Here is a 13541-nt window from a genome sequence, read left to right on the forward strand (position 1 = left end):
TTAAAAAGTGCAATCTAACAAAAAATCAATAAGCTTTAATTGTGGTATATCTTCAGGTCATCTTATTTAATGATGCACTTTTAAGTTAAACCACAAGTTGTTCTTAAAATTAATTTGAATAAAAGACAAGTTGTTAATCTAGTACTACTATTATCACTATTTTGATGAATCATTTGAATCGTGTCCTAACTTAAACCTAACTTATTTTGTATTTTAACGTTTGTCCTTTTGGGGAATGGTGCATATGTATGTACAGGGGAGTATCTATCTGTTTGTTTAAAATCGAACATCACAGCATTGACATTTGTTTACAACTAGGGCGTAAGATTCATCTGGAGTGTTGGCTGCAAAATCAGGCATAGCATCGCTTGCGCAGGCTAATGTACATCATTACGCGGAAGAAGAGCATCAGCATGGCCAGTATTCCAAACTGGTGCAGAATCGAAACTTTTTCCACGTCTAAGAATTTTAGCAGCACGCGAGGATCGCTAAAATGGCAGTATATCTCATCGCAGTCGAGCTCCTCTCGGTGGAATCCAAAGACGGCCAGGATCAGGGAAACCACACCCACCCGCACGTAGCTGAACTTCATCAGCAGCTGCATTCCGCCCGAAATCTGCGGCGCGAAGTCGAATCCGTAGACCGCCAGTCCCATTAGAGGTGCTATCATCATCGGACCCACCACACTGCCATTCTACAACGGGAAGAGAAGGGAGAGTTTCAGGAACGTTAGATTTTGGCCAGAAGTATACCCCTAGTATTTCTTGAATTTATAAAATTTCCTCAAGGCTTCAAAATGTAAAAGTTTCATAAAAAGACTAAATTATTGTGGTTCATAAACACACAATATTCAAAACTAAGTTTCATAATCTTAAGAAATTTTTTGAGATTTAGTAAACTGGTAAAAAAAACAAAGTATATCCAAGTATCTTGTACTCAATTTAAATATATATCGCATTCTTTAAGTATTCAAATTTTATGTTTGCTTCTTTTTGAATTTAATTTTAATAGCTGAAAACCAAGACCATTTTCTTCAAGCTATAATATCGTACATTCTTTTGTTGAATTTGTTCTTGGCACATCTTGTAAGATGCTTTTAAATAATTTTTTTTTCATATTAATTTCTGCGTTAATAATTACTTAACTTAAAGGTAACTAAACTGTTCAAGTCTACATGTATATATGGTTTGTTTTTCATATATTCAAGGATCTTAGAACGATTTAACGTTAAAATAGGACTTTAAACTCACCGTTATGCTGAAGGTGGCGCCAATGGCTAGACCCATTCCTTCGGCCACCAGGGAAATCATTAGTCCTACGGCCACAAAAATGCAAAAGCGCCAGAATTGTTGGGGCAAACCTGACATCCAGTAGGTGACGACCATGAAGGTGATGTTGAGAAGGACCTGAGTTGGCAGACGCGATACCGTCAAGGCCAAATAGTACGGTGGCAGACTATACCAGCGGTTGAAGGTCTCCTTCTTGACCACCTTCACCTCAGCGGGATCTGCAGGATAAGAAATAGTTAAGGTATATTTTATATTTATTACCATAGAGGTAACTTAATATACTTACAGCTCAAAATGGGCACCATCACCTGGGTGTAGACAATCATGAGTACGGCGCCGATGCAGAACTTGAGGTGGTCGAACATGCGGGCACCTTGGTTGCCCAGTTGGAAGAATATCAGGCCAAAGAACAAACCGCACAACAGGTGGTGGAACAGTTGAATGGTCAGTGCCAAACGTGCCCTCGTTATCCGCAGCAGCATCACCCGCATGAGGACCACGAACTGCCGCATCCCCGATACCTCCCGCCGATCCGTATGGAGACGTTCTCGAGAAGGCCTTCACTTGCTCTAACAGAGCACTAGTGCCTCCAATTAGCGACCCATCCGTTGAGGCCGCACTCCCGGCGAAAAAGGCTGGCAGGAACGGACGCTTCTGCTGCTCCACGAACATCGTGGTCACCGCCTGTTGGGATGCCAGCGAGGCACCCAACTGGTCCGACTGACTGGTCACATAGATCAGCTTGCCATTTTCAGTCAGCTCACTGAGTCCGGACACAAATGGCCCATCCTCCGCATCCACGAGCTCAATAACTGTAAAATTAATTTATTAGAAATCCTATTGACATAAAAAAAGGGATAAAGAATTACAAAAGTAAACTTGATATAAATATTGAAATAGAGTTCTTAACATCTTTAAGTTTAATAATGGATGAATAAAAAAAAGTAAAAATAATATATGTGACTATTCAAAATGTTAGATTGATTTTAAATTACATATTCATATTAAAAATGTTTATTATGAGTAATAATGCAGGATTTAAAATGTTAAATTTAACTTTGAAAATTTTAGATTAAAATGGTTACATTTAATGATATTTCTTAGTTAATATGTTTAATCAATTCGAAAACTAGTATAATGAGACACTTAAAAAAACGATATATTTTCTATTTAAAAAACTATAAAATATTTAAACAAGTACAACATAATTGGGCGCACTATGTTTTTTACCAGTGTACTCTATTCGAATTCAAAAATTGGGAAAACGAATCTACAGTGTTTGGTTAATTCTAAGATCGATCTAAACATTTTCTTTTCCGTTTTAAAGCCCTAACTTATTGAATCTATATATTTGTAACAAACGAGTTTTTAATATATATTTTTATATTTAATAAATGTATAGTTAAGCCAGAACTCACTGTAATCCGAGGGACTGTAATGTATGGGGCAGTCGAGCTGGGCCAGTTGCAGGAAGGGAATGGTGGCCCGGGGACTGCCCTGGTAGACGCAGTGGCCCTTGGCCAGGACGTAGATGCTGTCGAAGTAGTTGTAGATGGTCGCCGAGGGCTGGTGGATGGTGCAGACGATGGTGCGGCCCTCGTGGGCCATCGCCTGCAGCAGTCGGATGCACTGGGCCGCCGTCACCTCGTCCAGGCCGCTGGTTGGCTCGTCCAGGAAGAAGATGTTCGGATTGTCCACCAGCTCCAAGGCGATGGACAATCGCTTCCGTTCCCCGCCGCTCAGCTTCTCAGCCGTCACATTGCGTCGGTGATTGAGATGCAGATTCTCCAGGATATCTGTCATGATCTCCGCCTTTTTGTGGCGATGCTTTCAGCTTCAAGTCACAGGCGAGATTCATCAACTCCTCCACAGTCAGCAGAGTCTGGTGGTGATCGTCCTGAGTGATATAGCAGGCATTGTCCCTCTTTATCTTTATGCTCCCCGTGACTCCGTCGCGTCTGAAATGTATATCACAACATATTTAATAAAATTGTCTATATTTCACACAAAAATTATGACCTACATTTACATATGCTAACTATTCAATAGACGTTAATTTCTTAAATATATTTTTTAAATATAATATTATGAAAAAAAACTAACTATTTGTACATTTTAAGTAAAAATACATTTATATTTTTTGGTTATTTTAATGTCAACTTTGAATTGCCTATTTTAATATGAAATAGTTTGGAAACTCAATCTATTATTCATAAATTTTAATCTCTATAATTTGACAGATGTTTGTTAAATTCTCTTTGTTGTTATTTGTTATTTTTTATATTGTATCTTTATTTTGTTCTTTATCTTGTCGTTCCCTTTGGGTTCCGAATAATATTTTCGGCGCAGAACAAAACAAAAATATTTAAACCAACCTAGACAACCATATCAACGAAATTCTGTTCTACAACGTAGAACTTTGTGACTTTACAAATTATAGAACTCTATTAAAGTCCGAAAATTTCCACAACATTTTGCGGAATCGTCATTTTCAAGCAAATCTCCGACATTTATTATGAAAGCGAAGGTTGTTTTGGTCCAGAATGGCATCAGATTACTGGAAATGTTTGTTTGCCTTTCTTCACCCCCCAGAACCCTTCAGAACCCAGTTGACATTTCGCTTTTGAGTTGGCATCAAGTCAGCAAGAATTTGGCTTTAATCACCAGTCTGTTTAGCATAGAACCGGTTCGGTTTCGGCTTCCCAAATGATATGGCCTTTGTTTTGTTACACTTGAGCCCGGATGACGTTCTGAACATACCGCCGAGTGCAGTCGAGTCGAGTAGAGTCGAGTCTGGTTTGGTTTGGTTTGGTTTATTGTGCTCACCTGAAACCCGAAATCGCATTAAGCAAACTGCTTTTTCCGGCTCCCGAGGGTCCCATGATCGCCGATAGCTGTCCGTTCCGGAAACTGCCACTGACTCCGTTCAGAATTTGACGCTCTCCGGTTACGCGCCCTAAAAATAGATTATTATATGCAAATAAATTATAAATATAAATTATGCAATCGACTGTTTAATAAATAAATTAAATCTTTTCAATTCGTAATGGATTAATATGATAACAAATTCGTATCATATTTAAGATAAAAACAAGTCTATTAAATTAACTATTTTAATTTTAAGGGCATTGTTATATTTTTCTATGCTTTCCCCACAATAATTCACTATCGCAGAGCGAACCTGACCTGCATTTTTCTCGATCTGTCATGAATGAGTTACTATATGTGCCAATGCCTTTTCCGCTCTTATCAGCGGTGCAGTTTTTTTATACTATACTATATGGGGTATTGTTGAAGGTCGTAATCAAATGGCTCACGCAATAATGGATTCGTGGGATGGTTTTGGTTTTCAATTTCCAGGGACGGTAACGCAGAGACTGATAAAGATTGTTCTGTTCTTGACACCAAGAATTAAAGATCATAAGCCCTTTAAATTATAATGTACACGCTGGCTTCTATTTTTAATAGTAGTGAGGCGGAAAGCAATTAGCTTTTATTTGATTTATTGTATAATAAGTAAATTAAATATTTTTAATTTGAGATCAATGAAACTCATTAAAAATGGTAAAGCTAAGCATTGTTTAATAACTAACATGATTTTAATTAAACGCAACTTTATTGTAAATAACATAGTAAGTAGATATGTTTTTGAAACTCTGTTTTAAAGCAGCAATACAATCATTCTAACTGCAACCATATGTATGGACCATTTAGAGTACCAGCAGCTTCCTGTTGGGTTTCCTGACTACCAAAATTTGTGTAAACATCAACTGGGTCAGGAATTGGTCAATATATGACCCAGTTTTTACAGTTCTCGCCGCCAATTAACATTCATTCCGCAACCGATCACCGCCTCGCGCGGTTCGCGATCCAATTGTAGAAGGTCACTGACAAGTCGGAGTCTGCCGCAAATCCTATTATCGGAGTGTGTTTGCCAGCGACCAGTATCCATATCAATTAGCCCCATATCAATTAGCCGGTGCCGTTAAGGCACGCCTTTTAAGTTTTCTGGCCACCACGTTCTAAGCACGCGCAGCGGCCAAAACATAAAAACAAAAATATAAAAAATGGTCAGCAAAAAATCGAACAATCAACAGTACGTTGGCTTGGCTGATTTTTCGAACCGTTTCCCCTCCTCAAACATTGTAAACCGCTGCTCCCACGATTCTACGTGAGTCACATAATGAGGCGTGACAATTTGCTGAAAAAAATATCAGAAGATAACAAGGGAAGCCGATTTGTTGGCATCAGACAACAGAAGCCGTTCTATTGCAGAAAGCTTAATTCTATTATTGATAAGTCTACCTATTACCTATTTTAGGTTTACTCTAAAAATACGTTCAAAGATTGTTTTTGACGATATTGTATCACGACATAAATTGGATGTTTGGATGCATTGTATGATATTACTTTAAACAAAATATAAAAAAAATAATATATTTATTTTTGAATACAGTTTTTGTTTGTTTATTTTAAGATCCACTACAATCTCATTTTATTATTTTTTTTTTTTTCATGTTTAGATACATTTCATTTTCGAGTCCCAATTAATTAATTGTGTTTGCTTTGCTTTTGCGAACTTTAATATATTTATTAATTATTAACTGAAAAAACCTTTTCCAACTATCAGCAAAATATAAGACCAAAATGTGAGATCTTTATTTATTTGAGATTTCAATTTCAGGTCAAGCCATAAACGAAACTGCGCCTCAAAAAAAACAGAACTCATTAATTGGCAGAGCGAATCTGTGAATCTAAGCCAGATCGTTACCAAAAAAGCGAAGGGGAGGGCAGTGCTCCCTAATTGATGCAATTAGAGCTCGCTATTTGATGCAATTAAATCGACTCTACCCAATTAACACAATTTCATTAGCATGTCAATCGTGCTTGGCCCGATAAATGCGACTTATAATGCAGCAACTCACACCCAACAATAGAATTGGGATCTGCTTTGCACCCTGGAATTGGAACCTTTGATCTTTGATCTAATATATTGCTTACTCAGCCCTTCTGATTCATTATAGTTATGCAATAATGCTGCTTAGAATTAGTAACTAGTGGGTATTACTCAACTTGCACAAAGGGTCTTTGTTTACTGGTTTTTACATTAAATGGCTTGGAAAGTATGCAATTTATTCAGCTATTTTTTAATAGTACATATAACGAGCGTTAATTGACTTATAGCCCATTATTATTAGTTTACTTTGCTAAACTAAACTAAAATACAAAGTAAGGAACATTTTTAAAGTTTAAAAATGCATCAGAGTCTTAGATTAGTTGTATGAAAAATCTTAATCTTTTGAACAAATATCAGGCCTTTAAAATTAAAATACCTATATACATCGTTTCATTATTGATAACGATCCCCAATTTAATGCCAGAAGTAGTGTTAAGTTCCATTTAATTTCCATATATATAAAATAGTCCAAAGTGAACCCCTTTGAATGAACAAACCCGGACATTGACTCGCTGACTAATCCTAAATTGCCCTGGGCACTTGGAATGGAAAAGCGCACTCTCTGTCGCGGAACAGTAAAAAAAACGTGTTCAAGCGTTGGCGACTTTTGGAGGGGAAAATTATTCAATCAATGTTGGGCAATTTTCGCTTTTCACTGTGCGCCAACATAATATTTGCTGTTGTAGCTGCAATTGTTGCTGCTGGTGCCGATCATGTTGATGATGATAATAATGATGATGATGAGGTTGCTGATGTTTTTGTCGCCGACTCTACTGACCAACCATCTACTGTAGTTTCCATTGATGCGGGGCACATCGAGGAAGTCGCAATGTATCTACGATGTGGGAATATATGTACATGCATATGTACGTAGATACATATTTACGAAAAATATTAAGCTCACATGTACATATTTACTTGTACAGTGCGTTATAGTGCCGAGATTTCCCTGAAAACAGAATACCTACTTGACCTACTGTAGTCATTCTAAAGTATTACAATGATTAGTTTACAATATGAAGCTTTTCTTTAAAGGTTTTTTAATTTTGTTTAAAATGTTTTTATTTTAAATTTAATCAAAAGCAATTTGTCGATTTGATCAAAATAAAGAGGTTAATTCAAAACTTTTATTAAACTCTAAAAAACAAAAGAAAAATGTCAATTATTTCCAAATGGCTTACATTTTTTGTAAACACTGTTGAAATGCATTCTCATGTTTATCGTTTAGTATAATATTCCCCATGGCGACGACATTTGGCGAGATTTCGCAGTTCGTTGTGAGTTGCACGTTGCACATGGCGTATGAGCAATAATTAATCACCAGTCGTACTTGAGTTTGAACTCTGCAATGAGGAAGCTCAACTTCAAGCTGCAGGTAGCAGGTTGCAGCAGCGAAAAGTAAGTTATTGGTGGGTAGTTTCGCAAGCATTTCCCATTTTCTCAAACTCAATTAAATTACAGTTAATTGATTAAGTCAACAGAATTACACAGATTGCTTGGAAATGCCTACATATTGAAATTAAAATTGAATTCTTATCACATTTTTCAAGGGCATCCATGTGCTAATATGACAAATTATTTACTACATTTGTGATTATTTCGTTGTTTGTGTTTGAATTTATAACAATTATTAGGTTTTATGTGCATCGCAGTAAGATAATTTATATTACTTTTTCTGCCGACTCTTACATAAACTGCCATTTATCAAGTATTTTTTAAGAATAATGACTATAACTCACCTTAAGCATTACACAAGTAAACTCTTAATAAGATGTATGGAATAAGTTAGCGTTGAAAAGATATATTGCATTTGTTAGTGATAACAAAATACAAGTACATAAGTAAGTCAAATTAACTAGTTGGTACGAGAATTCTGATGATATGCAAAAAAAGAGTTAAATTCCTTACTATTACTTCGTAAAAAAGGTTTATAAAAATCTACAAACAACAAATGTGCATAAGGTATATAAAATTTTATTATGCCTTAGAAATTATTATTTTATTCTTCTGATAGTTTTTTTATTCCACGATAAATTTATAATTTATCTCAATTAAGCAATATATATTCCATTTCAAAAATTAACCCGTTCCGACAAATGGCAGTTTTAATTTGATTCATTCCGTTCAATCAACTGCTCCCCACCATAATGAACTTGACGTTCTGCCAAATGCATTTTAGTATCCAATCCACTCGATTCTGTGTCAATGGCATGCATGGCCGGCGAATCCGCACTCAAGTTTGAACTTTCGCCCAAACAAGGCAAAATGTTGTCGTTTGGCAGAAAAAACCCAGGGGTTGTGGCCATAAACGCGGCCCAGAACGTAAACCATTTCAGCCGAGTGTGACGAATGTTATTTCGAATAAACCTTTGAGCAAATGAATCAAGTTGTGCAATTGACATTAGAAATAGAGGCAAAGAAAAGACCTAAAGAGCAAACTAGCTGGCCCCCACAATTATGGAGCACTTAGCGCTTGGCCAGACAACTACTTGACCATTTACAAGATAACTACCTCCGCTGGCGATGAAAACATTGCACACAGCACATTAAACAAAGTCAACTCTGATGGACACTCGAATGCAAACAAAAACCTTTGCAACCAAAAAACACATTTCGTACAAATATTTAACATTTTGCATACATTTTGCAGACATTTGGCAATGCAGCCATTAAGGAATTATTTCGTTTCGTTACACATTTACACTTTTATATGTTACATTTAATTATAAAATAACCCATTAAACTAAACGTACTCTAAATGGCCAATGTGGTTAACTAAACTAACAAGTTAAAAAATTATGATTTAAGCTATTAAACTAAATATGATATCATAAAGCGTAAAGCAAATGTGACTGAAAGTTAGTGGCACTTAAATTAGCTAAGGTCTTGTGGAATTTAAAAAAAAGGAAACATTTAAAAAAGGAGAGTAATAGCTGTGATAAAACCAGTTCAAGGTCTTACCAAAGCTAAATAAATTAATCCGATGAAAGATATTTGTCAGACCATTAAGTGTGAATCAATAAATCTTATAAACAGACAGTTTTGAAAGGGCCAACAAAGTGTTTGAATAATTCATTAAAATGGCATATTGCTTTAAATAATTAAATATCAATTAAATACAAGTGCTAAGATCGTGTTACTCACAGAAATTCTTGCGCTCCTTAACGGTGTAGAAGACATCCTGGAACTCCACATCTTTGGTCTGTTTGGCGAGAAGGTTTAGCGACTGCTCCATGGCGAGTTTGTGACGGATTTGTTTATTGCTATTTAGTGCCGCTTTCAAAAACTCATATATTAATGTACGACGCGGGTGGCAAGGCGAATGCGACGGGAATGGGGCTCCGGATTTGCACTGATGGACTCGTATTCAGATACGTTTGCTCGTTCGCATCTACAAGATACGTGCGCCGAGTGCCGAATGTGTCATTACCTACCGCACCAAAGTCGGAATTGGAATGGGTGCTGGATCTCTTGCTGCCGCGCGGTTATTTATTTATATTTTGTACACTTTTTTTTTTTGTACTTTTGCCAGCTCGGCGATTATTATTGTTGTGTTTCGGCTTTCTGCTTTCTGGCTTTTGATTCTGTTATTGTTCCTCTTTATGCACGCATGCTCGTGTGATTGCAGATTTATTACCCGTTTTGTTTTGATCGCACTGGCGTTTTACGCGCTGCAAATAAAAATTAATCATTATAGATTTTGAAATGCGTGGGAGAAGAAGTGTGGCAAAATTAGTTGAAACAAAAATGTATACCTCTTATCAACATGTAGGGTGGCCTTGAATTCCACACCTCAGCGGCGAACTGATAAAGGCTTTTTTGGGGGTTTTATTGTGTTTTATTTTTAAGTGCCTGCCAAATTAGTCATCACATGGATACTTTCTTTCTTTGCATTTAACAAAAATCATGGAGTCAGATATTTTTAATCTCTAAATTACATTGGTAAATCATTTAAATAAAAATGTAAAACCCTAATAATAATTTGCCATTCTTTACATTAAAAAGTAATATTAGCTGTCATATTATCTAATAGTTGCTTAGTTAAAATTTAAAGTATTAACTACTACTTGCGAATGAACATGACGAATAGTTATCTTTCTTTAAATGAACTGGACTCATCTAAGATTCCTTATTATTCCTTAGAAAACTTATGAGGCTTAGAAGTTTTATGTGTCTCCTTTATTTCAAACTTAAAACGGAAAAAAAGGATTAACATTATACACAGAAAATGCGTTCAAGTGATACCCAATTTTTAAAATAATATTTACCTACAAATATGTAAATATTTATTTTTAAATTTTTTATTTAGTTTGTGGTGTTTCATTAACAGTACATGTATTTTACTCTAGATGCCATTTCTTACTATTCAATTAAAACGTAGCATTGCGAATTTAATGAAAAACCCAATGACCTTTAAGTATAATATTGGATAATAGGTATAGGGTATAGGGTATAGGGTTTTATGATAATCAACCACTAACGAGATTTACTCTACGACACCACTGACAAAAGTGACAGACGGATCACGAACATTTCGCTACGGGATGGAGCTTTATTAATATCGCAGATTTATCACGTTTTCACAGTTGCAATTCGCTTCGCTCGCAGCCGATTAAATTAAACAATTACTTTCAGTGGCAAAAAATAAGATTTTATTTTACTGACAGTATCAGAATACAGTAGGATTTTTGCCAGCGGCTAATAAATGAATGCCATAACGTCTGTCGGGGAATTATTTATCTGATTTAAATGTAAATAGTCATGTATTAAATATTCAAAACATTCTCAATACCTTAATGATTTGCTCCTGTCTGGCAGCTTAACAGCCATTAATATATTCAGAGTTCGCAGATATTTGTCGTCAAAATTGAATTGTTTTTGTCTTATTTACTTATTTAATGTTTTTGGCGTCATCGGATTAACTGGCGCCGACTGGCTAAATGCAAAAAAAAAACCCGTTCTGGTTTCTGGAGAAAAAGCCATTTGAGACCAGAATCTACATTAATTTTTACGGAATGGAAAAGGGGCAAAATGCATCCAAAAAGAACACTAATTCAAAACAAGGAAATAAACAATGTGGGGATAAAAGATTGGCTAATTGAAAGCTTAAACATGCATGCCCATCTACACTCAGCTTAGCAACTTATGCTAATTTCCCGTCCACTGTCAGATTTATTTTTTATTCTATTTGGTGTATTTTGTGACGTCAGGTGGCAACAGAAGCACATCGCATTGGCTAGACTCTTGACCCCCGACAACTCGTTTAGCATACACAAAAATTAGCTAACACAGCCCATGAGGAAACCAACAAACCAGCAATTGGCTTCAAGCAAATCACTTAAAAATAATTTCTCAATTTCTGACAGATTGTCAAAATATTTGTTAAAGCCAGTCATTAGTTAACCACAGAAATCCCCGAATATATATTTTATTCTTAGTAAAAATGCACTCATTAATAAACAAATATATTGAAGTTGAAGAAAATATAAATTATTCATAAAAACATTAAGAAAGAATTTAAAAAACTGTTCTGTTTTTATGGGATTATCTACTTTTTGCACACTATATTTGTATGCCTAAATATGCATATGAATCACTCAGCCAATTAAGGGAGGTGCATACAATTCACTCTCCAAAATATATTGGATTGTAACCACGACACGTATAAGCGCAGTCCATATTATTCAGCAATCGACAATGAAAATCAGTAAATCGGTTAATCACTTGTTTACGTTTAATTACTCATTGAAGTCATAGGTCAGTGAGGGAAAGAAATAGGTTTTCTTTGTTTAAAATTGAATCACTATAATATATGCATATCCAATTTACCAAGTTAACAAAAGCAAACGGTTCTTGTTTCATTTGCATGTTATTTGATAATTGTTAAATTATAGTGACTGAAGCTATTGCAACGTAGACGATCAATTAAAGTTGGGATTTATTTTTATTTGACATTTTACATGAATAGTTAAGTTAATTTAATTTTATATTCACTTGTGAAAAGATAAATAGGGAGATGCTTTAAGTAACTAATTTTAATAACTATTAGACTGATAAATTTTAAAGATTTTATTTTGCTTTCATTTTAAATCGCACAGTTATGCAGTAAAAACGTTGTAAATATTAAAATTCTTTACTTAAAGAAAAACGTGTTATTTTTTAAATTTTTTTTTATTGCACTACGTAAAACAATAGAATGGGAGAATTATTGCAATGTCAGTTCTCTACATGTTTAAAAATTATGAAAGAATATCGGAAATTATATTCAGCGTTAATTTATAAATTGCTTCAATAGTTAAGTATTTAAGATAAAGTATTTTGTGCTAAAACGAAATAACTTATTTTTGCATTGTTGCACATTTAACTGTTTAAAACAAAAGGCTCTCCTTTGTAGACAAAGCCAAAATAAACGAAACCCCACACAAAAACACCTTGTTTGCTAAAATTAATTTGATTGGCATATGCACTGCAGATAGATCTAATCTGATTGATTTTTTGTGTTCACTTCTTACATTGGAATTTGTTGTGTAATGCTATTTAAAATTGTTCCGCGAAGTTTACTGGAATTTGCCGAGGATAAGACGATGTTAATTATATATATACTATTGAAGCGCGACACTGGCAAAACGCGTCCACTCTCGCCGGCGCTGTGAACACAACTGGCACTTAGTCGGTATATGAAGTCGAAGTCCAACGGGTTTCCCAAATAAAATGGTTAGTCGCAGTACAGAGAGGGATTTTAGATATTCGTTATTGGACCAGTAATTTAACATATTTAAATCAAAGTCTCTAAATATGCTTCATTTATATATAAAAAAGATAGAAAATATAGAATATATAATATTATCACAATTAAATTTTATATTCTAGATTCAAGAAGTTTATTAAGTTGTATATTTTTAACCATTGCATTAATCGTATCATTTTCATTTATATAAAATAAGATAAAACATATAGAATAAAAAATATTTAACAATTTAATTGAATATTCTAGATTCAAGAAGTTTATTAAGTTGTATATTTTTAACCATATCAGAAATTAGTAGATTTCCTTCAATGAATTTCCTGGTTAAATTGTATTTGTATTTATAACGCAAGTTTACACATAACATGAGTACTTCAGAAACTAAACTATTATCTATGGATCTCTAAATAAAAATTGATAGATTACTTCGAAGTTAATTTAAGGAATAAATAAAGTGAAAGCTCCAAATATATTTTATAAAATTAAATTCATTATGAAAACATGATAAATTTTATAAAACTTTTAAAAATGACAGAATATTTTAAACGCT

General features: G+C 34.6%; 1 protein-coding gene across 1 annotated transcript; it reads right to left on the bottom strand.

Moving 5' to 3' along the window:
* Positions 1–135: 135 nt before the first annotated feature.
* On the bottom strand, positions 136–12917 carry LOC128257087 (ATP-binding cassette sub-family G member 1). The gene is given in 10 exon segments (XM_052987907.1): positions 136–694; positions 1251–1507; positions 1576–1834; positions 1836–2101; positions 2708–3119; positions 3121–3247; positions 4116–4245; positions 9391–9917; positions 10002–10175; positions 12759–12917. Coding segments are annotated over 8 exon segments (1884 nt in total). The 5' UTR covers positions 9482–9917; positions 10002–10175; positions 12759–12917; the 3' UTR covers positions 136–352.
* Positions 12918–13541: the final 624 nt, after the last annotated feature.

The sequence above is a fragment of the Drosophila gunungcola genome (assembly GCF_025200985.1).
Source record: "Drosophila gunungcola strain Sukarami chromosome 3L unlocalized genomic scaffold, Dgunungcola_SK_2 000002F, whole genome shotgun sequence".
NCBI classification, from domain to species: Eukaryota; Metazoa; Arthropoda; class Insecta; order Diptera; family Drosophilidae; genus Drosophila; species Drosophila gunungcola.